A 27,707-nucleotide genomic window follows, 5' to 3' on the forward strand; every position below is an offset into this window, starting at 1 on the left:
TAAGGCAACAGCCCATATTCATTGCCTCTTGAACCTGTTTTGCTAATAGCCACCATCTTAAATGTAGTTGTCATTATTTCTCTGCCACCCTTCACCATCTGATCCTAGGGCTGCTTAGAATAATATAATGCAAGTTTATAAAAACAAAAACAGTTGCAATTATAAAAATATCCATTCTAAGCAGCAATATCGATTGCTTAAAAGAGGGGGGTCCTGCAAAACAAATGCCTTAACTGTCAATTTTGAGAGAGCCCTCCCCCTTTGCCACCATTCTCCACACTTCCAAGGATAGCAGAATTGCCAAGAGAACTCCTTCTGCTGATCTTAACACCCAGAGGTTTCTGTAGAGAAGGATGCGGCAGGAACTGAAGTAGAAGCTAATAGCTCAACAGCCTTCTTCTGATCAATCATCGGTGACAGTGGGCCCTAAGTGGTTAAATTTTCCTCTTCTCTCCCTCTTCTGAAGATCAACTGCAGTGTAACGTGACCTGTGCTTCTAGGCACGGGTCCAAGCAGCTTCCCTCTTGCCCTGCTCCTTCTCAAGGGAAAACCCCAATTGCCATTTGCTCTGATGGAGCACTGAAGAGCAGTTTTTTCCAGAGGAAAGCAGTGTCGAGAAACCCTCACTGGATTATCCAGTGAACGTTTGCAGAGCAGGTCAAATAACTTCCTCTTCTCTTTCAGCATTGGTTTATGGGAGACGATTAGCATACATTTAAGATTCTGATGGTCATTCCCAAAAAAACAACTGGTTGGAAATCCCTAAATCTTGATCCCTTTGGAATGCCCAGGTTAAAGCAAGCTGTGACTTTTTGTTGCTTGCATGAAAGTCTCAAAAATTACAGTGCTATCCAAACCATTTCTACTCAGTCATATTGAATTTAATATGTATTATTTTCAGGTAAGGGGGGCTAGGTTTGCAGGCTCTGTGTTGATCTTTAAATATGCTGCTTGGCAGGGAATATATATCACATTGATTCCTTTTGTTGCTATGATCGTTCAAAATAAAGCACAATTCTTTTACTACAGTATTTTCCCCTATTTCTCTAAGGAAATAGGGGACCGGAATATATATAAGCAATATTTTTTTGGGGGGAGCATGCTGTTTGTAAGGAGAAAGAACCAAAACCATTCTCTTTCCAGGATGTGTTTTGCGACTGAGTTAAATGTAAGCTTATTGCTATGTCTGTTTCTCAGGTGTAGCACATTAGCATGCTACCCACTTCTGGTTTTCCCCCATTTGAAACATCTTTCAGCTTGACAGGAGGTTGTACATTTGCCCAGAGGAAAAAGCTTGGGTATTTCCTTATGACTCATAGTACAGCCTATGTTTTGTGCACTGGTATAAGGAGGTAGTTGCTATTTGCTCAGCATTAAACTAAGAGCAACGGACCGCTCGGAAAATATAACTTGTCGTGGTTTGACATTGTGGATCTTCAGTTTGGCAAACACCCAGTGCCTGTAAGTACCCCTACAAATGTTCATGTTCATTTAGAGTAAAAGTTAGCAGTATCATCTAATTTCAACCTCCTCCTGTTTCACACATACACTTTTCTTAAGTGGCTTGTTTTGATTTTGTTCTAAAAAGGCTAAACTGTACTATTTTAAATTCTGAAAACAAAGCCTCCTTGGCTAAGAGTTGTGCAATGTAAAAGCTCTTTCTTCCCCTAAATCTAGTTTCTGGGTGAAAATGTGCTGTGATTTAAAGAGTGGCCACCCCTCTCTTCTAATCATATATTGACATTTTGCAGTGACCATTCTCTGCTGTATGTTAATAAGTCTCTGTATATCATGGCATTCCTTCACATTTATATTGCCTTGCCTTGATCTTAATATATTTTTAATTGTGGTATGTAGCACTGGTTTATTCTTAATTCTGACAACTTTACCAAGACCAAGTGTACATAGAAGTAACATAGAAAAATCTTATACTGTCTTTAGCTTTAAAAAATACTTGTTTGGAGATCTTTTAATTCTGGTAAGTCATTGATGTCACAAACAACAGGTAGTGCAATCTTTTGCAAGACTATTCAGAAATAAATCCTACTAAGTTCACTGAGCTTAGTGTACATAGGTTTGTATCATTAGCCATCATTTGTTCTGTGCCTTCTCTACGAATGCAGAATTGCAAGGGCTCATCACACTAAAAGAGGGGGATCTTTAAAAAATAAAATGAAATCACCAAACGCTACCCATTAGATTAATTTGACTGGAATACAACTGAGGGATAATATAAGTAAATATCAGCAAACATAGGTCAATAGGAGAATAGGACATTAACTGAGGTAATGTGATTAGTCAATAGTAGAAATGGGATATTAACAAAAAGAGCAATATATTACCAATCTTTTGAGTCATTCAGCTTGATGGCAAGTAAAATTGAATGCATATTGATTGAATCTTAGGGGAAGTATTCCTGAGACTGAGTTCTTTAGAGAACACCTGAATCAACTCAAGTTTGTTCCGAATACAGCAGGAAGTGAGAGGCAGAGTGTGAGTTTGCATGGAAGTAAGATCGCCCTCAAACTTGCTTTCCAAAAAGTGAAATAACTTGACTAAGGCTAATGATCAGTCCTCAGATAAAATTGCCCCAGAATGGATTTGCTGTTTTCAGAATTGTTTGTGTCAAACTGGGCAGAAGAGGAGATAGGGAAAAGAAGACAGAGCAGTGGAACGCCAGGTTTAAGCTTATTGCTCAGCTATAGTGTTTTCTTCTTCTAAAAAAAAGCTATTGGTATATTTATCCTAGGAGGCAAAGAGCAGCTTGGGGAAGAGGGAATTGAATCATAGACTTGGGGGTTGTATTGGCATAGGAGCACACACTGCAATGCCCTCATGGCTGCCTCCACTCTCATTTTTCCACATGGGCAGTTCACAGAGAATGAATGTGTGGATGGGGTGTGTATGCATGTGGATAGGGTGTGAGGGAAAGAAAGGGGGTATCTTTGTTAAGTGTAAGTTGTGTGTGTGTGTGTGTGTGTGTGTGTGTGTGTGTGTGTACTAGTGGTGGAAGTTTGGGTTGATAGGTGCAGACAGACAGCCAATTTTAAGCTGTCACCTAATTCCCTGCTGGCAACCCCCCCTCCCCCCACAGAATGTGGACAATTCTTGATCCAGCCTTTGGGCTAAAGAAAGGCCAAAGTGTGTAAGTGTATGCGTCACTGGGGCATATTTTAAAGGCCTAATAGTCTTCATTTCATCTATTTACGTGGCTGCATATTTTGTGATTTTAAATCTCTGCTGAGGTTCTCTCACCAAATAGTACTTGCCCAAACCTGGATCTTGGCATCCAGGGAATTCTCCTTTCTCTATACCTATTTATTTGTCCTTGCACCAACAAAACAAAATTGATCAATAATTGCATATTGCGTATATTTCTTGCAATATCTCACTTTCCTTTCAGGTAGGTTGATTTGTACTCATCTGGATATGAATGAACAACACATCTTGTTTGGGTATGGTTGCAATTTCAGGGTTGCATTTTAAATCAATTAATTTACAGGCTTGTGTTAGTTCAGCTGTGCATGTATAGTCTCACAAAGTAGTTGGATGCAATGTGTGTAACCTATTCCATCCACAATATAAGAATTTCTGTAGCGTTTCTATAGTGCAAGTTCATCTTCCAATGGGGCTAGCATCAGGAGCCAACTGACGATTCCCAGGTAAGATCCTCCCCCTGTTGTGTGGGCAGGGTAGTCCCTCCCCCTACCTGGCCTGATCACCTTGCCAACGCCTCCCCAGGCAGGATTGGGCAACTGGTTGAGGTAGGCAGAGACCTCCAGGTATCCCACCTGGGGAAGGCGAAGCCAATCCTGTGCTAATGGTGCCGCATAGGGTCCAGGGGGCTGTGTATGACCACACAAAGGGCACCCCCCATTTAATGTGGGGAGCGGTCATTGTATCTGCCCTACACTGGTTGCTCTTGACATTCTTTTCTTAGCCCCAATTCTAAGCTGCTTCCCAAGTAAATGGCTGAACCAATGAACTCTGGTGAGGGGAACATAGAAAGTTCAGAGTCCCTTTCTTATACACTTTTGTGTTGTGGTTACTGCTAATAAAACCTTTCTCCACTTTTAGGAGCAAATGGTGAGTACAGTAGTTGCATGAAATAAATGGATCTCTTCAGGCATTTGAGGTGAACACGTGTAGGCTTAAAGAGGAGAGAGACACCGGACTTCCGGGTTGGCGCCATCGCCGAATGGCGGACTCCCTCCGAGCTCCGGAGGGAGTCTGCTCGGCAGGGGCTGGGTCCTACCGCGCCGGCGACGCGGGGACCCTTAGAAACCACGGGAACGGATCCCGTGGACATGGTGACTCGGCTGCAACCGTTATCGCTCTCCCGGCTTGTGAAAGAGCCTTTTTAAAGGCTACGGATCGGGCGCCGGGGAGTAGCGTGGTGCTTTGAGTCCTCCGCTTCCCCTGCCGGGCGCAGCCGCATGCCATTCGGCGGAGAGCGCTGGCTTCTTCCAAAGGAAATTCGGACAATTGATCAACAACCCGTGAGTAATTGGGCAACCGGGTTTAAAAGGAGGAAAAAAGAAATTTTTTTCCGGATTTGGCACGAGCGGGAGGGGATCCAAAAAAGGAAGTCAGTCCCCTCCCTGATTGTAAACATGCTAAAACAAGGACTGAGAAACCAAGATCTATTCAGAAGCTTATTGATGATAAAAATTACCAACTCCACGATGTGAATTATAAGAACTGTGCTGGAGGAGAGGAGTCGAGGGTGAGGAAAAAGCAACCCCCCCCCTGGGAACCGGGGCGATTCGGACAGCCTGGCGAAGAGAGATGGAGATTTTGACAGCTGTCAAAGGAGCTGTCAAAACTGGAAATTATAAAGAGGACTTTGCTACAAGTTCTTTGCTGGTTAATTTTGTTACAATTTGATATAAATATGGATATAAACTGTCGGGAAAAAGAAACAACAAATTGACTTTTGGATTAGAGGATACAAAGTTATTGTAATCCCTCTAGAGGGGATTCGGGACATTACAAGTGTCGTATGTGGAAAACTACTCTGGGATGTGTAAAGGTCTTATCTCCTGGGAAAGCTGCAGAACTGAAATATTATTTTGTCTACAGAGGTGACTATAACACAATAGAATCTTCTATTGAAGCAAGAAAGGAACTGGACGTAAGTCTGTGTCCCTGAATAACAAACCTCTGTAGAGACGTTAAATTTTGGAACAAGAATGTTTTGACAGCTGAACAAGACAGAAACCTGAGAAACCAAGAAATAAAAGAGTAGATGACTGAATACGACACGGAAAGAATAATGGGAGGAGCAACAAAAGATTAAAGAAAATTAAAGGCCTCTATTAGATTGGATTTTCGACGTTAAACATCATTAAGACAATTAAATCTGAAGAAAACAGCATGATGGACTGAGATAAATTTGGCTGTGGACTTAAGATCTCCAGGCCGACAACATACAGACAAATGGACATGGGGAATCAAAACCGGGGAAGGGAGGGGGAACCTTAGAATCCAAAGGCTTTGTAACCAACTTTTTGAGTTTCTCTATACTTTCTATCTTATATTCTTTATAACTTTGATATTTTACGTTTCTGTTTTTTCTTTTTTTTTAGAAAGGGGGAACTCGTGGAAGAAATGAGAGCGGATCTTGGGGAAAATTTTGTTCTATTATAAGACGAGGAGTGATGCTAAGATGGTGTAAATTTAAATTGGTTTATGAGTATAATATATTAGGTTTAATTGGGGATGAGAACTTGTGGAACCAACTTAGATAAAGGGGAATACAATCGGGAGGGGAAGGAGGAAGTCCCAGAAAGAAGGTTATGAAAAGAAGGGTCTAAGTTAGTTTCTCTTTTTCTTTCTTTCCTTTATCTTTCTTATTTTCCTATTCTGTTATTATTGGAAATTTTAATAAATATGATTATAAAAAAAAAGAGGAGAGAGACACCACCCCCACACCCCATTTCATATGTGACTTAGTGCTGCTTTTCTCATGCCTCTTATCCCTCTGATGTTACTTCATACTTCAGCCCCCACTTGTTTCATTTCTACCAAACCAAAACATTCTAAATCAGAATCGGTTTTACCAGCATTTTGGAAAGTATTTATTTGTTTAATTAAAATTTTCAAAGTTTCATTGGTGGGAATCAAAGAATTGTAGAGTTGCAAGGGACCCCAAAGGCACAACCGCCTGCAAGGCACCCATGACAGGTGGCCATCCATTCTCTGTTTGAAAACCTCCAATAAAGGAGAGTCTATCCCCTTCCAAGGTAATCTGTTCCACTGTCGAACATCTCTTACTGTCAGAAACTTCTTCCTAATGTTTGGTCGGAATCTCCGTTCTTGTAACTTGAATGCATTGGTTCAAGTCCTACCCTCTGCAGCAGAAGGAAACAAGCTCGCTCCTTCTTTCATGAAGATGGCTATCATATCGCTCCTCAGACTTTTCTTCTTCAAGTTAAAACCCCAGCTCCCTCTAGCATTTCACATAAAGCTAGGTTTCTAGACCTTTTATCATGTTGGTTGCTCTCCTCTGCATACATTCCAGCTTGTCAATATTCTGAAACTGTGATACTCAGAAGCGGACACAGTTCTCCAGGTGGGGTCTGGAAAAGACAAAATAGAGCAGGACTATTACTTCCCTTGATCTGAAGAAGGTATTATTGTAAGCAGTACACCCATCCATTCATTTCAAAAACAACTGTTGATCTAATTTACAGTCTTTTGTTGCCCTTTTTATGCTGTGTAAGTTCTTGGAATGTTAATTGTATTTTATTGTTCAAAACATTCAATGGAGCAAGTGGGAAGAAAGGACTGTAGGAATAAAATATTGCTGTTCTTTATGTTATATATTCATTGCATCGTTTTGGGAGAATTATAAATTGAGAGGGTTTTTTGTAGTTATTTTCTGGCACACAGTCACCATCTACATCTATGTTAATATTTTGTGAACCTAGCTAATGGGTACTGACAAATAACAAATATTTGTTAACATCTGATAAATTGCTGCTTGGTTACAGTTTCTGTTTATATACTGCATAGCAGAAGAACAAAAAAGAAAATTAAGTACTTCTGTTCCTCATAATATTCTGTTTATTTAATCTGAACAGGAACTGCAAGTACTTACTGGAAAGGCAAGGTGTGGTTTATACAAAGTCCTAGATTATAGTGATGGTGCACTGGGGCAGTACATATTAAACATGAGTTAAAGTGGTCTTTAACCCTCACTATTTATTTATTTGTTTGTTTACTAGGTTGAATTAGCAATCAAAATGGATGCTCCAAGAACAATGTGCATAGGTATGAGATGGAGTCTCATGAGTTTATCAAGACAGCAGGCCATACCCGTTTCCTTGGCAATTTTCATGTTTTTCTCAACATGCGCTGTTCCTTTTTTTAATGGATGCAATCAGTATGTGACTCCAACCAAAATTAGCATACAATTTTATGGCCCTGCCATGTATTGCCTTGTTATTAGGCTGGCAGCTTAGCCGTGTCCCTGTTCCAAAACATGGCAGAGTTTGCATATTTAGGCAGGGATATTCAGGTCTTGAGCCACATTGGAACTGACACATTTGCACTTAAAGCCCTGTCCTCTGATCCAAAGATATGGGATGGACTCCCTTCACTCAGTGTTGTAGAAAATGCATTCTGCACATGCATAGGATTGTTGCTGCATGAGTCCTAGGGATGAGGCTTGGCTGAGTTAGCCTGCGATCAAGAAGCCCTGCTTCTGATTCACCATGATGCTCCACCCACAATCTTTCGTTTCTACTGGGTGGTATTTTTCAAGTACTTGATTTGGGTTTTCCAGCAGCAGCATCCATACAGACCGTCCTGCTCCCCGACATAGTTTTAACCATTTTATCTTGGATTGTGCCTGCCTGTCCAGTAGTAGATGTGCTATGAGTTGTAGGAACAAAGGGACCACCTCCCCTTTAAACATTCAGCTTATATTCAGGTAGATCTTCCAGTCTATATTCTGATTTCAACCAAATTTCTGAATTGGATTTTTGCTCCAGCTGCTGGGAATTGTTAAATTGCCATACACTGCCTTGATATTTTATGTGAGTGGTAGAAACATAAGCACTTCAATAAATAAATCAAACTGGACCAATCATGGTAGGACTGGTCAAAAACAATTTCATATTTTACTTCAAACACAAATATCATTGATTTTTGTCATTTTGAATTGGATTTCTCTCCGTCCTTGACTGTGGGTCCGTGGCTAAGGGATACAGAAATCCACTCTTCAGGGGTTCTTTTCCTATGAAGGTAACATGGAATGTTTCTTACTGTTATCTCTTTATCAGGAAATTCTAGTTATGGAGATGTCTGCAAGCATGGTTTCTTCATCAAATCCCCACCTCCTCATCTTTTCTCCAATCAGGTACTGTTGACATCATAATAGCCATGGTGCTGCTGCTATAATAAGGATGAGCAAATAGCAATAATAATTGTAGCTATAATGTGTTACTGTATTTCTAATTCCTTGTCTTTTACCTTTCTTCCAACAGAACTCCTGGAAAAGGAGACACTTTATCCTTTCCAAGTCTGGCAAGAACGATTATGTCCTGAGGTATCTTAAAGGTGCCCACTTAAAGGGTTACATTGAAATCAATGAGTAAGTATCTAGCCATGTCTCAGAATGACCACTCCCCACATTAAATGGGGGAAGCCCTTTGCGTTGTCACGCTCAGCCCCCTGGACCCTATGCGGCACCATTAGCACAGGCTTGGCTTTGCCTTCCCCAGGTGGGATATCTAGATCCCCGGCGGGGGATTGGGAGGGATAAATGCCCAATGACTGAGCCAAGGTCTACCCACATCTGAAACATAATAAAGTTGTGGCCAATTTTAATCCCATAGCATGTTGTCTTGAGTCGTTATTCCACATGGGCTGCCCAGGGTTTGGGGGACTCCACCTGTCCATGCAAAGCTTCTTTTAACAGTCCCTGACTGCCTGAATTGCTGCTTGCTGGCCCCCTCAAAAAAAGTTCTGCTCCAGGTTCTTCCCAAATGCATGGTGGAGCACCATATGAAATTGAACCACCTCACAGGTTAAAAGCACTGCGAGGCAGTGAGCAAGACTTGCCCCCTCACCAGCCATGTATTCAGCTCTGAAAAGGGATCCCACACACTTCCTGATGTATGCATGCAGAGGTCCTCCATGCTAGGGGGAATCCTGATCAGAACTACTTATTGCACAAAGAAGCTCTGATGGTATGCATATAGGGACCCTGCAGCTGGGGTTGGGTGGGGTGCCTGAGGGGTGCATTGGTAGGACAGTGGCTAACCCATGTGGACCTGCAACCCCTTCACAGTAATGTGCTTTTAATGTGTGAGAACCCGTGCAGCTGTTTAGGGTTCTATGAGTTCTAAAATGGAACCTCAGCCAGTCATTTCTCCCGATGCTCTGAGGTAATTCTAATCTGCTTTATTGTTTTAAGTTTTGTGTGTTTCCTTAATTTTCCTTGTTTTATCTTTTGTAAACCGCTTTGAGGTTTGTTTGTTTGTTTGTTTGTTTTTGTTTTAATTGAAACAAAAACTACTACATTTTCAAAATTCACAAAGAAAGAATAAAAAGAATAATTTGATCTTCAACGACATATTCTAGGATAAAAATAGGTGTTACAAAATACAAGGTAAAAGTATTTAAAGATCTATGATAAACAGAACAACATTGTAAAAGAAAAAAAGAAAATCTCAAAGCAAAACGACAAAAACTAGAAAAAAACGAAAAAACAAAAATACTTTTCTTAAACAAACATTTTTTAGGAAGTTCAAACCAATACTTGAATATTCTCTGCGCAAAGTCCTTCATACTGGTTTGAGTCCCCTATGATTTTGTTGACTTCCGTCTATGTCTCCGCGGTTTCGACTCATCTATTACAGTTAAATAATCTGTGCTTTATTGCTTATCCAAAATTGTTTTCCTTTTCTGTGAAATTAATCTAAACAGATTCATTTCTGCTTTGTGGTTTTTGACAATTCAGCATGATATACATTTTGAGGAATGAATGAATGAATAATCTGGCTGCAGCATTTTAGACAAATTGAAGTTTCTAAGGTGTCTTCAAAGACAGCCCCATATAAAGTATAAATGGTATATGGCAATAATCCAGTCTGGCAGTTACCAGAGCATGGAATACAGTGGCCAAGTCTTCTCTGTCCAAGAGGGGCCATTGCTGGAGACAGGGTTAATATGGTTTTAAATATATGTATCATTATATCACATTTGTCTACCCATTTAAAACCTCATGTGATTCTCTTTTATATAACTAGTTAAAATAACCAAGCTTTGTGAGCGTGCTATATTCGGAAAAGGAATGTACCAGAATGCATTAGGCTGCCTTTTGGCGTAATTTAAGCAAGGTGGAATATATAGTTCTCTCCCTCCTCATTTAATCCCCACAACAACCCTGTGAAATAGGTTGAGCTGAGAGATAGTGACTGGCCCAAGATCACCCAGTGAGTTTCATGGCTGAGCAGGTGTTTGAACCGGGGTCTCTCAGCTCCTAGTTCAACACTCCAACCACTATACCACATTATATTACACATTACATGCTTTTTATGACATGCACAAGATTGCAGTTTATTTCATCTATTAGAACTCAAGAATCAACCATGGTTCATAGTGGTGCTACAATATATAGACATATTGAAGTTTAGTTATGTTTCATGTCTCCGAGGTTTTTTGTATCTATGGATTAGGCTAAGAATTTGGGACAGACAAGTTCTTATTTCGCACTTGCTTTTCCCATTCTGGATTATGTAAGACCAAAACACTTGTTTAGAAATGACATGTAGTAAAAACAGTCTCATCACTCGCAAGAACATGTTTTACAATGCTAGATCATTGCCTATGACATCTTTTAACACGATGAGCCACATAGACTGTGTACATCTTTATATATTTACCTAACAGGACTTCAGAAATAGAGATTGGCATAGGTGACCCTGAGAAAATGACAGTTGTGAAGAAGATGTTTAAATGCAAGCCTGCAGAAGTGATGACCATCAGAACAGAAAATAGGGTTTTCTATCTTATTGGATCAGACAGGTATGTTCACCATTCTTTACAGATATGTACGTATAGCTTTCATACCTGCTAGTATGAAGGCAATGAATTAAAAATGTTAATTCATTAACAACACCAGGATCCTCAAATTGGTCACAGCACATCCTCAAAAAAATTATCACACAAGCCATCATATATATTACACAAAAAAAGGATTCCCCTTACAATGTTTACAAAGCTCGTGAAATACATTTGAACAGCGAGATGAGTGGAGGTGAAGGAAATTTAAGGAGCCACCATAGCTTAATAAATCAAGAATGGTTTCCCTACTGTGATTCCTTTCTTGCCCAGTTAAGCCACTTATTATAGTGTGTTTCCCTTCTGAAAAACCCTTGCTTTAGAGACTGTTCTAGAAGTAGAAGAAGAGCTGTGCTACAAGGTAAATTATGAGGGAATCCTTATTTGAGAAGAATCAGCTACAGAATAATCTCTTTTGGCATTACACATGCGGCAGGGATTTTCCCAGAGTCAGCATACCTAGAACTTGTGAGAGAAATCAGTGCTGCTTGGAAAGAGATAATGCAAATCCTGTTAGGTATCTTTTTACTTTATACTCTCCTCCCCTTATTCTGTACATTCAATACCCAGCAGAGACTTTGGCACTGAAACAAAACCAGTCTGACCTCAAAGAAAACAAATATCCTTTGTTTGTTTTCGGTAACTTAGAATGGAGTGCCAGTTTCCTTAAAGGCTACTTTGAAAGATTCTAACCACTCCTGCAAGGCAGTGGGTACAGAATTTTCCTCAGGGTTTACTCCTGAAGGCCTTCCCACGAATGAGTTTAGCTGCAAGGCAGCAGAGGTTTAGAGCCAGAGTTTTCCTTCTCCCAGATGGGCTACCTTCCCAGGTTGACAGCCCCATCTTCCCCTCATTTCCCTCTACAGCCTACAGCCACATTAACAACAACTAATGGAAAAGGTGGTGGTTGATAGAAACATTGTTTTTTATATAGATATCACAGTCACCATCTGACAGGTGAATCTCATCCTCACAAAAAAGGTGGGGCAGAACCTGTGTGGTCCCCAGTGGGTGTATTGAAATGCCACCCTGCAAGAGACTGGTCTGGCTATCTCTGCACTTGCCTTCCAGTGTGCCTTCTGTATGAGCTTGGAATCCAAGTCAACAACACCATCCTGACAGTGTAGGAAGCCTGGAGCCTTAGTGCGAAATGCCAAGGCTGCTAAGCAAACCATAATTGTCTTGGTTAGAAGATCTAATCCTTTTCAATGTGTGCAGTCACCCTGCTCCCATTCACATAGTATGCTCAGGCCAGTGCATGGATATGCCTTTATGTCTGGGTTAAAACACTGATTAAAAATGCTTTTGTTCAGCTAAAAGGGTGCCCAAATAAAGCAGATAATGGATTATTATTTTTACTGTTCTTTATCAAAGTAGTGCATATAAAGCTGCAGATGTACATTACATGCAGGTCCCACTATCTAACAGAATGCACTTGCAGGAATTTGTTTCATAAGCAAACATTTGCATAACAAGTTGACCATTTCCACTGATCTCTTTGGGGAAATGTGTTCCCGACCACAGAATATGACAAAATGTCAAAAATACCTGGGAAAGCCCTCTGAAACCTTGCAAAGGCAAATAAGAAAAGAAAAAGATGCTCTTATTTGTCTGATCTCTCCCCCTTCGTCCTCGCTTCCTCCCACCATGGTTTCTGGTGAAACGGCTACCGTGGACCAGCAAAACACAAAAAGTAAGGCTTCTTTAAGGCTGCTTATTTGTTTTCAGTACTACACTCAGGTCCAGCTCTATGGATCTGTGGTGTGTATAATTTGCATACTAATTCCTCATTTTTGGATAAGTGATTTTTTTATATATAACAAGTGTTTGGATAGCGGGACCTGTGTATATTTAAAATAAACTAGGGTTTTGCTTCAGTGCTATTGCTTTGACTCCTACATTTATGCAGATTTGATAAATTAATTTACTTAGTTTGCAGTCCTAACCATGCCTAATCAGAAGTATGTCCTATTTGGGTGACTATAGAGAATGAGAGTTGAGATTCTTTTAAGATTTGAAATCTTCTACAGCCATGGAATAAAGACATCCCTGGTTATATGGTGAAGGATTACCAGTGAGAATCTTGAAATCATGGGTGATTAACTTTGGCCTTCCATATCTTGCCAAACCACAACCCCCACCACTTCTGAATATTGGCCAACTGCTGGAGTCCAAGATTGCTTTAGATGTTTTCTGGATATACCCAGGGTAGTATTCAACTCTGAGTAAAACTTACAGTACTTGAATATCACCCAGCAATACAGTGGTACCTCATGTTACATACGCTTCAGGTTACAGACGCTTCAGGTTACAGACTCCGCTAACCCAGAAATAGTGCTCCAGGTTAAGAACTTTGTTTCAGGATGAGAACAGAAATCGTGCTCTAGTGGCGCGGCGACAGCAGGAGGCCCCATTAGCTAAAGTGATGCTTCAGGTCAAGAAGAGTTTCAGGTTAAGAACGGACCTCCGGAACGAATTAAGTACTTAACCCGAGGTACCACCTTGAAGATGCTGCTCAAGGATTTGGTTCTTCTTAAAAGTAAAAAAAAAAAAAAACTTTACACATTTTTCAGAGGAATACAATCTCATTCCTAATATTTTGTTTCCTTATCTGTCTCCTTGAAATGTAATTTCACTCTCTAGCAAGGACGTTGAGGACTGGGCCACCTTCTTGTTTTCAACCAGCAGAGAAACAAAGGTCAGTGGTTGCAATGCTGTTTTAATTATCGAACATCAGCGATTGACATTTTTAAAATAATCATAATAATCATAATAACAACTGTCTTCATCATTTGTTCGACTAGCGCTCAGTTTTCTTTTCTAAACTGTAACTTACAACTGGAGTCTGTCAGTTTCAGTTCTCTCAAGTTTCTAATTTTTCCAGTCTTAAATTCAGTTCTCCATGTTTTGTAGCAATTGGCACATTTTTAAAAATCCTCATGGAAATTTACCAGCATTTTAGTGTAAATTTCTCCCAATAAGCACATTTTATATGCAGTTTTGAGAAATGTACACATTTGCATTTTTTCAACCAATTTCCCCTAGTACAATGCATATTCATTTGTTATTTTCACCAATATATTCATTTTTTCTTGCACACTTTCCTCTAGTATATGCATTTTTGTAAGCCTTCTTTGGCTGGAGAACTAAATAGCAATATTCATGTAAAAGTCAATTTCAAAAAATAGTTACACTTTGGTTTCATAATGTTTCGTAAAGGTTTTAACTATGTAAAATTACTCTGTTGCTTCATTTCTTGACCCAGAAACCAGAAATGAGAGGTCGGTCAAAATCTTCACCAGCTTGTCTTGATGAAGTAGCTGCTGACATCATCAAGAAGGAACCGTGTCCTGACAATGAATATGAGGTGGTTGTTATATACTGTCTTTTTCATTTTAAGGGTGCCTCCAGGCTGTCAGTATTTCATGGGAAGGATTTCAAGGGCATACAAGAAAACTTAGGTTTGCGCAATTAAAGTGCTCTGTTCCCTGGTGCCACAAATCCATCTAAAAAAGGAACAGTTTTTTTGGCAGTAATTGGAAAATGCATTGAAAATTGAGGGATGAATGAATGGGAACACGTGTAAACACCATTCAAATAAGTCAGGATGAATCCAGGATAGGTACTCATTGTCATATAACTTCCGCACAAACAAATCAGAATAAAGACTAGGTATAGCCTACGTAGGGACGCGGGTGGCGCTGTGGGCTAAAGCCTCAGCGCCTAGGGCTTGCCGATCGAAAGGTCGGCGGTTCGAATCCCCGCGGCGGGGTGCGCTCCCGCTGCTCGGTCCCAGCGCCTGCCCACCTAGCAGTTGGCCCGTTCGGGCAGGGGTACTTTACCTTTACCTTTACCTTTATAGCCTACGTAATTATTGGGTAAGTTTTGTGAAAGAAAATCAGGATGAATGTGCAATAAATAGCATGTCTGAACAAGTGCTAAAAATAAAATAAAAATACTATTCTTTTTCTTTTCCACACCCTTAACAATTTTAAAGTAGAAGCACAACTCAAGTACCTGATTTTGCTTAAATGTGTTCTATCAACAGAAAGGACAGGGCTAATTTCTAGTTTTAATGAATCACCCTGAAATAAAGCTATGCTTTCTTTTGTTCTGTTTTGATCCATTGCGCTGCAGGATATAGGAACATCCATCTCCAAGAAGAGGCCCTCTTCAGAGCCTATTACTCAAGATTCCTCCCAAGAAGCCCCTGTTTATGAGCCACTGACAGTACGGCAGCTAGTGAGTGTTGAAAGTGGGACTGGAAGAACAGTATGGATAATTCGAAGCAACTACTGCATCACTTCCATGCATTGTGTAGTGGAGAAAGTTGCATGAAGCATTACTCAGTTATTTTCAAAAATAAAATAAAATAAGGGTTTGCTAGTGATTAAAGGTAAAGGTAAAGGTACCCTTGACCATTAGGTCCAGTCACGGATGACCCTGGAGTTGCGCGCTCATCTCGCTCTGTAGGCCGAGGGAGCCAGCTTTCATCCGCAGACAGCTTCCGGGTCATGTGGCCAGCATAACTAAGCCGCTTCTGGTGAACGAGAGCAGCACACGGAAACGCCGTTTACCTTCCTGCCAGAGCGGTACCTATTTATCTACTTGCACTTTGATGTGCTTTCAAACTGCTAGGTGGGCAGGAGCTGGGACCGAGCAACGGGAGCTCACCCCATTGTGGGCATTTGAACCGCCGACCTTTCAATCGGCAAGCCCTAGGCTCTGTGGTTTAGACCACAGCGCCACCCACGTCCCTGCTAGTGATTATTTGCTACTAATTATTTCTTCATTTTCTGATCCTTCCTTTTCACACCCACTTGCCTCTCCTTATCCCTGGCTTCCACACAGTTGCCCATAATGCTTCCATTGCAGAAACGTGCCTAGAAACTTATGTCCATGGGCACGATAATATGATTATAATTATAATTATTATATTTATAGCCCATATAAATATATATAAATATATATTTATTTATTTTCCCAGGCCAGGACTCAAGGTGGCTTGCACAAAGTAAAAAAACCCAACCACAGATAAAATACAGAAAGCCAATAACATACAAAATATAGTAGTTTAAAAGTAATTAAATTATAATAGAAATGAAACAATTTAGAAACAAATCTATCATAGGTCAGTGGGTTTGAGTACATTCATACCAGCTGTTCTCCATGTTGTTATGGCACATCTTTACATTCCTCATAAGTGTTTCACTTCTGATTTTCTTGTGGGGCAGCAGGTCTTACTCATTGCTGCTTTCATTTGCCAAAAAGAGCAAGTGTTTGCATATTATCCATTTTGACCTTTCTCAGAGCATGATGAGCAAAGAATAATGACACTGTAAATATGTCTGTACTTTTATTTCAGCGACACCTGACAAATCATCAAGAGTCAGAGGAAAAATCCGAAATGGAGGAATACTACGCATGTCCAAGAAATATTCTAGCTACGGTAACGTAGATATCATTATTTGCTCTGTTCTAAATAATGAATTAATGCTTACATCTCTTTTTAATGTGCGGAATCCTTTATCTTGTGTGCAGATTTGTTCCATGCCAGTTTAGTCTCGTAGCACTGTATAAAGCTTGCGTCATACTGAGTCAGAACATTAGTCCACAGAGCCCAGTATTATAAATTCCGACTAACAGCAACTTCCAAGGGTCTTATTCAGAGGTCTTTCCTAGCCCTTGCATCTGAAACAATTTGTTACTAGAGCTGGATATTAATCATCATTATCATTATATGATGATGATGTATACCCCCGTCCATCTGTCTAGGTTTCCTGGTTTACAGGAATTTACATTTCAGGGTGGTTAAACTAGAGGACCCTTAGGTCCCTGCCAACTGCAGAATTCTGTGATTCTACACCTGGGAACTTTGGTGTGCAAACTGCACTTTACAGCAGTGGCTCTCACCTGTGGTAGAGACTTACCCAAAGCTTCCAGATGTTTCATGACTGTTTAGGGTCTTCTGCCTCTAAATCAACCCTCTTCCCCCTCTAAGATTTGCAGTTGTTCCAGTACTCAGAATTTATTCAGAAATTAAATGGTTGTAGTTTGCTGAAACCAAGTCTTTCATGAAGCAGTAAGAGTTATCTTATTTTGCTTTAGTGACATATCAGTTTTATCCAGACAGACTGGACCAAATGTATTCGTCGGTTCAATAACAGTACTGAGAGCACTGCTTTTCACAGAGTTGAGTTTTTATTTCCTTTGGATACGTTAATGTACTTTGCTTATGCTTTTTACTTTCATAGCTGAATGAAATGCAGGATAAATTCAGCACCGCAGAAGAGACTACTAACCCAGATAAGGAAAAGGTTGGTGAACCCGAAGAATACATGCCCATGGAATCCATGTGAGTACTCAAGCATGGTGCATTTTGCTCCTAAATTTATCTGAAGCAATTGTTCATGGATTTCTTTTGCAAAGCTTTTGCTAGACCAGGATTCCAATCCCATCAACTCCAGCCAGCAATGCCATTGGTCTGGAGTGATTGGAGTTGTAGTGCAGAAACACATGGAGGGGAACAGGTTCCCCATCTCTGTGCTAGGCCATCATTGGTTCATCTTTAATGCACATGGGGGTTGAACATTTTAGTCTACTGTGGCACTCTGTTTGTTTCTAACAACAAAGTGATGTCTACCTTTAGGTGTTAAATTAACATAGCCAGAAAGATAGTATTATTACCAGTAACTGCTGGTGCAAATTGATCACTCTTGTAATCTTGCATAGATTCCTTTCTTCCTTCCTCTTCTCAGAAGCAGCTACTTTGTCTTAACCTGTCTGTGCCAATTTCCAAGCCCATCAGCCCTGGCAAGGCAGTAACGTACATGCCAACAGCAATCACATAATTCCCCCTGAATCAGCTTTTGGCATGTTACTGTAGCTGCTCAAAGATTGCCAGGACTTCTGGTGCCTCAAAGCCCTGGAAAAGGCCACAGTACAGAAGCTGGATAAACACAAAATATATTAAAATCCTCCAAGACATTGGCTGGGTACACTCACGGCTCATTGCCAGTGAGTAAACCACCACACAGATTATTATTTTTAGTTGAACCAGTAGCCTGAATTCATTGTATGGATTCTGTTGCCATTCAAATTCAGTGAGGATTCAAATAATTGTTAAGGTTTTATTCCAGGTGTTATTTTTGTGGGGAGGTAACACTACAGTCTAGCTTTCAGTTTCATGTTTGGTTTAGCACCCAAACTGCTAGACAGTCATTGTACCATTTTTCATGGAGCATTCCTCTGATCCTCTAAGAAACCCAACTCATGTAGACTCAAAAGCATGCTATAGAGCTGTTTTAAAGTCCATTTCAGTGATTTGGGGTTGTCGTGGCAAGTCCTGTCCTGGCTGAGGGCTGTAGACCAGTGTAACCTGAGTCCGCTTGTTCCATCTAGATTAGAAACCTTCAAACAATAACTATGTCCCAGAAAGTGGAACAAGCTGGACGTTCCTGTGGATTGTAAGCCTTTCTGGGCAGTGGCTGAGGTCAGGTTTCTCTTCCCCACAAGCAAGACAGACTCACAGGAACTCCGTGCAGACTGCATACCATCACTATGCTGTTGGGGTAATACTGGGTTCATGCCTGCTGGCTCTGTCCTGATCTCCACACCTTAGTAGCATCACATGCATAGTGCCTGCACTTGTAAAAGCTGTTACTCCCCATGTCCAATCTTTACCGTGTGGTTTTTGTTGTGTGTTTTTTTTAAAAAAAATACAGGTCTCATGTCAAAGTTCTGTTTCAATCATTGGGACTTCAGTAGGGCTGAATAGAGTGGCAGAGAAACATCCAAAGCTCTCCCACTTGTGCTAGCCATGGAAGAGAGGCGGCTGTGAAACTGCAGTTTATCCCTGCACTGGCTTCAGGATGGTGCAGCAGAGAAGCCCAAATCAAGTCCAGCATCAGTAGCTGGAGTGGCTTAGGATCCAGCAGATACTTGGTGGACCCTTCTCCACACCATTCTTGTCACCCCCACACACCAAAACTCTCCGTATGGGGGCTTCCCATTAGCTAAAACTGGCAGAGATACTTCCAACTGTAGGTCTGTTCATCCATTTATAGTGGGGACCTCTGTGGTGGTGGAGGCCCCCTGTTGGCAGATTGCAGTGGAGCCAGGACACCATCACCACATCCTAACCCCCTCTAGAATGGCAGGTTAGGGTTTCTCTGCCCATCTGGATCCAACCGAAAGGCTGGGCATGTACAACTTGCATGTGTGTTGGTTTTCTGCACAAAAAATGGCCCAAGTCTGGAGGTCTGTCAGGGCTGATCTGGCACTACAATTCTGCTTCACTTCCCTCCACCCCTCCGTTCATACACTGATTGTGCAGCTTCAGTCTGCTGCCCAGGCTAAAGTTTCTTTTTTAAAAAATTGATGTGGTTTTTATAGACATGGTTGATGCATTTCCTTTTAAAAGTAACATAATTTACTCATTAGAGTTTCAGGGGTAGCGGAGGTAAAAATTGAACCTACAAACAATGAATTGACGACCCTTCCCGAAGGCCAGGAAGATAGCACGAATCTGCAGGTGATAGAGGACAAGCCTTTGAAACCAACACCACTACCAAGGACCTGGAAACCAGAAAAAACACCAAAACTATCAGTTCTGTCTGTGGTTCAGTTGTCCATTATTCTCAGGTGTGGATATTCTCAGTGTTTCCTGTGGATAGTGATGGTTGGATACATGTGCATAATTTACATTTTCAATATATTACTAATTATGTCTGTATTTCTCACAAACTCCCTGAGAGCAAAAGAAAATGCATTTCTATTTCAATGGGTTTTCCATTGTCCCGATTTCCAAGTGATACGATCAGTCCAATAGTCAATGTCAATGCTTTGATGTTAGTTCTTTGCTCCATTATGTGAACCAGAAAAGAATACTTAACCTTTATCTCCCCACCATGTGAGCCTTTTGAATTCATTCAAGTGTACATTGGACTTTGTTCCATTGTTCCACGTAGTTTGCAAAGGTGCAGGGGAAATGAATCACTATGATTCTTGCTTCGACAATAATTTGCTTCTGTTAAGAAATGAGCCCTTTCTTACACACTGCTTTACAGCTGTATTCTAACGCACACTTACATCACCTTGAGTTTTGAAAGGGCAGAATATAAGTGTTTTGAAAAGCTCACTATTTTATATAAGAAGAGAAAGAAGTCAGATGTAGAATGTTGTAAGACTGGTTGTGTGGGTTATCATGGAACATATTTAGACTGTTTCTAGCTCAGCAGTGACTGGCAGTGGCTCTCATTAATAGCAACAACTTGCAGTGGTACCTTTCTGGTTTATTAGCCACACATTTTGGATTTCACAACACGCCTTTCCTCTTTTCAGTAAAGTCAGAGATGACTGCAAATTGGAAGAGGTGGATATTCTCCTTCCCCGGAGTGATTTCACCAACTGCCTGACACTTGTCAAAGCCGCTGGGCGTATATGGTAAGGCCTCTTATTTTCATGCTGGTTTGTACCTTCAGCTCTTAAAAAGCAATCAGGATTTTTGGAGAGTTCCAGCAATGTCACTGCATCACTACTGATCAATTCCATAAGAGACAGCTCAAGTTAATATTAATCAATTGACCCCAATTAAGGCTCACACACACATGCTCCAGGCTTTCTAGGCACAGGGCTGAGTTTTCCCCTGTCCCAGGGCTTTCCCTGGGAAAACCCATGTTTTAGTGCTGAATCGGAGCAAACAGCAATCTGGAAAACCCTATTGCTGTTTACTCCCACTTGGCGGTAAAATGCAGGTTTTCCCCAGGGAGAGCATTGGGACACAAAAAAACCAACAACACCTGAACCTGGAAAGTCTAGACCTGTGCCTAGACACCTGGAGCAAAGGTAAGTGTGGATGAGGCCTAAGAAGAGCCCTGCTGGATCAGGCATAAGACCCATCAAGTAGTCCAGCATCCTATTCTTACAGTTGCGAAACAGATGCCTGTGGGCAGGACCTGAGAACAACAGCACTGCTGCTATTGATCCCTTGCAACTTGTATCCATATGCACAGGTGCAGAGATGAACACATGCACACATGCACTCATTCACACTTCTTTATTATTGTTGGCCTGCTCTGTGTGAAATCTCTTGCTGTTGTAGCTCATGCTAGTCTTTCTCAATACAAATGATATAAGTGTGAAATGATTGTCCCAAAGAAGATTGCCAGAGCCCTGCCTTGTAATCTATCTAAAATCTATCTTTATATTTAACCTTTTGAGTTAACCTTTTGATCAGTCTATTTTTGGGTGTGAACTTTATTTTGCATTTTTAAATACGTTATTTAACATCTAGCTGTTATTGTTCTTGATTGTTACCCTCCTCAGGTTTGCCAAGAAATACCAGTGGGATATAATTTTTTCAAAAGCAACATCTGTTCACTGTCACTGGCAGGTGAACAACATACTTATATTAACTTGTTTTTATACATACTTCATGTGGTGACCTGTCATTTTGCAGTGTTCAGGAGAGCTGGCTATATAAGTCGGTTAGGGAATGCTAGTTTTGCATTCCTGCCAGAGACCAGAAATGAATTTGTTAAAACACTGAAAACTGCTGCTTGGCAGTTTAGGTTTTAATTTGCAAATCACCAACTTAGTTTTTATGTAACACAAAACAGAAGTTTTAATCCCCACATTTCTCAGTATATTCTTCAGTTGGGCATTCCAACTGAAGTTGGTGAGAGAGTTGAAATAAAAATAAATTTACAAGCACATAAAACTGCTCCACAGTCTTTGTGGACCACAAGATGTCAGACTTTCTCTACCACAGTTTATTCCATATGACAAACAGTCTGGTGGTATTATGCTTTTGCAGCCATATATTTCAGTGCAAAGAAAACACAATGCAAATGTGGGGGGGGGGGAGAAAAGTCATCAGTTACATACTGTTTGCAGACTATAAGGACACTGATCATATTCACCAGATAAGACTTCTGTTCTGTACATGGGACAAATAAGTGAACATTGGCAATTTCCACTCCTATTTTCATGGATATCCTACAACATTCCCAAGAGGTTAAGAAAGTAGAGAATTTCTATTATCTCACATATTTTGCAGAGGCAGTAAGGAAGTTAGTGTGCTTCCTAGAATATCAGTATCAGTGACTGAGGAAAGGAAGGGAGGGTGAAATGGACATAGATTAGAGGTGCCTAGAGCTCATCTCCTGCTGTGCCTTCCCTTGTGTACTCTCTAGTGCTCAGTTGCAAGTCTGACTCTCTCTGCTCTCCTTTGATGTACTTCACATGCCTGCTGCACACTGCGCACAAGAAAGTCACTTTCTCAGGCCTTGTCAGTGATGGGAGGAAATTCTTCCCAATAAGTTTCAGAGAGGAAGTCCCCCTGTCATGGAAAGCTGATGGGCATATTCAGATTAGTAGAAAGAAGACTCCTTTAAAAAAAAATCCAATATTTAATAAGTGCTGGAAAGAAGGTGGAGAACAATTGCTGGCTACATTTACCAAGGATAAAGCAAAGAGTAATGGAATGAAGTGACAGAAAAAGAATTCTACCTTAAAATGGCCTATCAGACCAATTCAGCAATGCAGTAAGCTACTTACAGAGATGGTAGAATCTCCTACTTAGTGCATATAATGCATGTGTGCGTGAATATGTGTGTGTGTGTTTAAATAGATAGTGCATTTTGGCATGTGACTGGATAATCCAGGGAATTCTCCTTGAATCCATAATTCTATATGAGTTTAAACTTCCAGGGCTAGGGCTGTGTACTGGAATGCCGTAATAAAATTGCTCAACCAACCTAATAGGCCAATTATGTTAGATCTCTGGGCTGAGATAAACAGAATACCCCCAGATTGTCTACTGGAATTTACGCTGGACTTGATATGTGTACAAAGCCGGAGGCTTGAATACTTGATATTATTCATTTTAATTTAAAGATGTATCTTCCAACATTCAGCAGCCTTAACTGCCAAAGAGCAATTTAGAGAACTTTCTCCCCACTCCAAGAATAAATTCAAATGTAGTACAGTAATGTAGAATAGAAATCAAAACCACAGGGTCAAAATCATTTTGTACCTTGATTCATATGGATCGTTGGTTACTGGTTCCAGTATCTTTAGGCTGACATACTACATTTATTTATTTTTTTAAAAAAAACAAGTTGTTCACCAAAACCTGTTAGCTTTCAGGTTCATAACAGGATCACAATTAAGAATTATGTCTGGTTTCTAAGCTTCCTCTACAAGATTTGTGACCCCATAATAGACTGCAGATGAGTACCCATAGATCACCCTAAGCTCTGATAGTGTATTTCCATTTAACCTCCCTGCTTGGAAGCTTTAATTGATATCTACTGTTTGGTTAGATTATCTGCTTAGCTATCAATTTCATCCCGACTCTTCAGTATTTTTGAATGCCAGACTGCCAGATATTCCATAGATACTTCTCCAGACCAGAAGCCATCACCAAAGTGAAAAAGAATCCTAATCAGTCAATGCTCCCCCCCCTTTCCTCTTCTCCAATTCACTACAGTGTCTCCCAGTGGAAAGACCTGCATCGCTTGGGATGCATATTTCATCAAGGGGATTATATAGTGGCTGTGAATGACCTGCATGCAAAGAGCATAGATGAAATGTCTTTGTTCATAACTAGATCCACAAGAAAGGAGGTAAGAGACAGCAATGTAACTAATTTAACTAATTAGGATACCAAGCAGTGAATTAGGTAAAGGTAAAGGTACCCCTGCCCGTACGGGCCAGTCTTGCCAGACTCTAGGGTTGTGCACTCATCTCACTCTAGAGGCCGGGAGCCAGCGCTGTCCGCAGACACTTCCGGGTCACGTGGCCAGCGTGACAAGCTGCATCTGGCGAGCTAGCGCAGCACACAGAACGCCGTTTACCTTCCCGCTGGTAAGCGGTCCCTACTTATCTACTTGCACCCGGAGGTGCTTTCGAACTGCTAGGTTGGCAGGCGCTGGGACCGTACGACGGGAGCGCACCCCGCCGCGGGGATTCGAACCGCCGACCATGCGATCGGCAAGTCCTAGGCGCTGAGGTTTTACCCACAGCGCCACCCGCGTCCCTAAGCAGTGAATTAGTTTGTGGCAATTAGCTGTGGGGCATATCCGGGCACATTTGTTCAGACAAAAGCATTATTATTATTATTATTATTATTATTATTATTATTATTATTATTATTACTACTACTACTACTGCTACTATTATTATTATTGCTGCTGCTGCTGCTGCATACAATCTCCCATGTGGCTACCCATATGTTGGTCTATTGTGTGCAGCCAGTAATTTCACACCAGGGTAAAAAGTAGTAGTGGATTTCCTACCCTCAGCAACCCACTTTAATCTGAGCATGGACCTTATCCAAGGAATATGTTTCTAATGATTTTGCTCTGAAACATAATGGAAGACAGTGTAACATAGGAGCCAACTCCTAGGGGCTGTGGGGGCTTCGCTCCTCCCATAAAATATTTGAGGGGGCCAAGACCCCACCCCCAAGTTGATAGGCATTGCCATTCAAATGGTGTGCATGCACAGCATCATGTGATCGATTATGTGGGGTGAGGCTTACCTGGGCCCGCCCAATATTTTATTTAAGTTGGCACCCCTGAAGTGTAATAAAACTCAAGCATCTTAATCACATCAAGTTTCATTAAAAGCCATTAATAAAAATAGGCACACACACACACCCAACAACAATAATAGGTTTCATAGTAGAGTATTCATGAGCTGGGCTACCTGCTTAGAGGGACAGTCGGTTAAATACAGTGCCAGCAAAAAAATACAAGCTGTGTGGGAAGTTTAATTTGGACTAGAGCACGAGTCTTGCAGAGTGCCCAGGGACAGCATGGGCTGATCTGTTGTTGGGAAGAAAAATGTACACAATGAAGAAGGGCAGAGCAGACAAGCAAAATGAAATGTGAGCAACTGAACCATAAGGGGCCAAGGAGGCAGAGAAGACAAAGGGGAAATTATCTAGTATGTGGAAAGCTGGAGAAAGCAATGGAAGAAGCAGAAGTGTAGTGGAGAACAGAAAGGTAAGTGGAAGTGATGGAAAACTGAAGACAGGGTCAGGGAATTTAGGGAAGGTGGGGCTAATGAAAAAATAGCACTGGGTGAAAATTCTTCACACTGATCTTGGGGACAAAGAAGACTGGTTTTGTGTTGAAAAGGAAAATGGAGATTTGTATTCATCTCCTGTTGAGACTCCTGTTGGTTTTAAGGCAATTTCCGTCTTCTCATTTCCATTGACTTGTGACCATTTCCATTGTATGTAAAAGGATTAAAGAGATACTGCATCACTAGTAATCATTTACTCTGGTTCATGTTAGGTGATCATAGGTGATCATGGGTTAGTTGGCTATATTGGTTCAAAAACAATTGGCTTAACACTGTGCATACTGTGGTAAATAACAGTATTAACAGGCTTAACACTGTGAATTCATACTGTGGTAAATGTTAATGTGTAATCTCTCCCTGTTTGGCACACATTGCATTATTATGAAGTAGCTAGATTGTGCAATTCTTAACCAATCACCAACTCCTAGATAACCATTTTGCCTATTACACACACACACACTTCTGTGTATTTGATATCCCAGGAATTAGTCCACCTCCCTAGCCCCTATACCACACTACCTCAAAGCTTATTTGCCACTGCCTTGAAATCACTTTACCCAGAGATCTTTCATATTGTATTGGTGCTGGCAGTTGCAGGCTCTACACGCTTTTCTGTGCCTGGCTGTCAAAACCATTTGTGGAGAACCACTCATTGTAAAACCTTGGATTTCTCATGGCTCGCATCAGGATTCTGTGGACACCCAACTTCACAAAGCTGTGCGGTACTGCAATTCACTCCCAAGATTAGATAATTTTAAACCTGCAAAGGTATATGGGGGAAAGATAAGTTTATGAATTGTATATACAAAGTTGCTAATCACTATTATATTAACACAATGGTGCAGGGTTGTAAACTATAAATAGTAACGTGGTGAGTGCTTATCTCTCCTTTCCCCCCCCCCCAAAAGGTGAAACTGACTGTATGTCGGCTTCCAGATTCAAAAATTTTACATGCTCAAGGCTGCAAATGTTCCTAATGGAGAAAAATGTAAGTGTGTGACGAACCTACCTACTCTTCTATGCAAAAGTCATCAACAACTCAGTTACATTGTAGTAAGCAGGTTTAGTTTTCCATGATGATTGGAGTTTTAATCCAAGTATTCTGATTTCACTGGCTTGTTATCCCATTTCCTTCTAGAACTAGATGTTACTTATTTCAGAACTAGCATGATTTGGACTTTTCTATCATGCCTATTATCAGCACTAGAGCGAAAACACAGGATCCCCCATCCCCTAAATTGGAAATATACGCTATGAAGAAAATCTACAGTTCCCAGCCCACATTTGCCTCATAATGATAGTGCAGAGATTTTTTGCAATGGGAGATCAATGCTTTGCATTCGTACTTTAACAACTGAACCACCACCAGCTGGTGGCAATTAAAAAAAGTATTGCTATATGATCTATTGGAAATGTTATTACATTCAAAATGAAACATATGAATGGTGGGTAAATAAATATAGTCAATGATGGGTAGGGATACATGCCAAAATCCAGCTCAAACTGGGCACAATAGCATGGGATGGGCATACAACATGTACAAGGGCCTACAGCCTATAAAACAGGATATCAGATAACTATGCATTGGCAGCCAGGTCAAGCAGCCATTCTCAGAACAGTGGTTCTGGAATCAGCAGATTCTGAAATCCATTCCAGACATTTTGTAAATCAATTCCTTTGAGGTTCTTAGTGAAAAGGCAGGATCCACATGTAATAAAAATATTTTTATTTGTTACTTGTTGCAGAATCTTCATTGGCCAAGATCTTAGGTCAAATACAAATGAAGACTTGAAAACAGTGTCCCCCCCAAAAAAAAACAACCCACCGTGAAGACACCAGAACTTTGTCTCATAAAAAAGTAGCATGGTGGTGGTCTCTCCTCATGTAGCACTCAGTGAACCGCACCAGACTGGGACAGGACTATTCCTCTGCAAATTTTGAAATGCAGTGGTATTCAGAAGAAATGGTATTTCACTGCTGTGAATATCCATACATGTATTTAAAACCCTTTCAGAGTTTCTGCACTGCTCCAAGAACAAAGATGCTGCCATCCCACTGTGGTATCAGACATTTGTCTTTCTTTTTTCATTTCTTTTCTATCATATCATATCATATCATAACCACATACTATGTTACAGTCCAACATAAGATAATAAGAAAGGAATAGCATAAATGTAAGACATATGTAAGTGAATAATAATATTCATAACTGTAAGTGAAGAATAATAACAACATAACTTATTACTCCATCTTATTTAACTCTTATGTATCTTAACTGTTACTCCCCTTCCACTCTTTCCATGGTTTCCTATTTGCTATCATTTTAACTGTGTTTTCTTATTCTATTAGGTTATTTTCATTACCTTACATTCTCTCATGTTGTAACATCTACTGCTGAGTGTTTTTTATCAGTCTGTTACGATTATTTTCATATTGTAATATTTTTTCCATATAACCTATGTATAATGTCCAGTCTTCTTTTAGACTTAGCATCTTTATTTCTTAATCTATTTGTCATACAGTCTTAAGGTAAATGTTTT

The 27,707-nt window shown here is 40.6% G+C and overlaps 1 protein-coding gene across 4 annotated transcripts; it reads left to right on the forward strand.

Annotated features, from left to right (window-relative positions):
* The first annotated feature begins 1,101 nt into the window (after positions 1 to 1,101).
* PLEKHS1 (pleckstrin homology domain containing S1) lies at positions 1,102 to 27,222 on the forward strand. Of its 4 annotated transcripts, none has more exons than XM_082222697.1 (15): positions 1,104 to 1,461; positions 7,230 to 7,275; positions 8,289 to 8,365; positions 8,493 to 8,599; positions 10,903 to 11,037; positions 13,717 to 13,771; positions 14,339 to 14,440; positions 15,211 to 15,315; positions 16,439 to 16,522; positions 17,328 to 17,428; positions 19,516 to 19,716; positions 20,416 to 20,517; positions 23,567 to 23,702; positions 26,076 to 26,155; positions 26,913 to 27,222. In XM_082222697.1, exons 2-14 carry the CDS (start codon positions 7,248 to 7,250, stop codon positions 26,142 to 26,144), a joined length of 1,302 nt encoding a protein of 433 aa, XP_082078823.1. In that variant the 5' UTR covers positions 1,104 to 1,461; positions 7,230 to 7,247; the 3' UTR covers positions 26,145 to 26,155; positions 26,913 to 27,222. The 4 variants fall into 4 exon arrangements, with proteins under 4 accessions (XP_082078824.1, XP_082078823.1, XP_082078821.1 ...); XM_082222695.1 differs by lacking the exon at positions 1,104 to 1,461 and adding an exon at positions 1,501 to 1,766 and having other exon boundaries at positions 14,339 to 14,446; XM_082222696.1 differs by lacking the exon at positions 1,104 to 1,461 and adding an exon at positions 3,433 to 3,455 and having other exon boundaries at positions 14,339 to 14,446.
* The last annotated feature ends 485 nt before the right edge of the window (positions 27,223 to 27,707 follow it).

This window comes from Podarcis vaucheri (genome assembly GCF_965113315.1).
Source record: "Podarcis vaucheri genome assembly, chromosome: 5".
Taxonomy (NCBI): Eukaryota; Metazoa; Chordata; class Lepidosauria; order Squamata; family Lacertidae; genus Podarcis; species Podarcis vaucheri.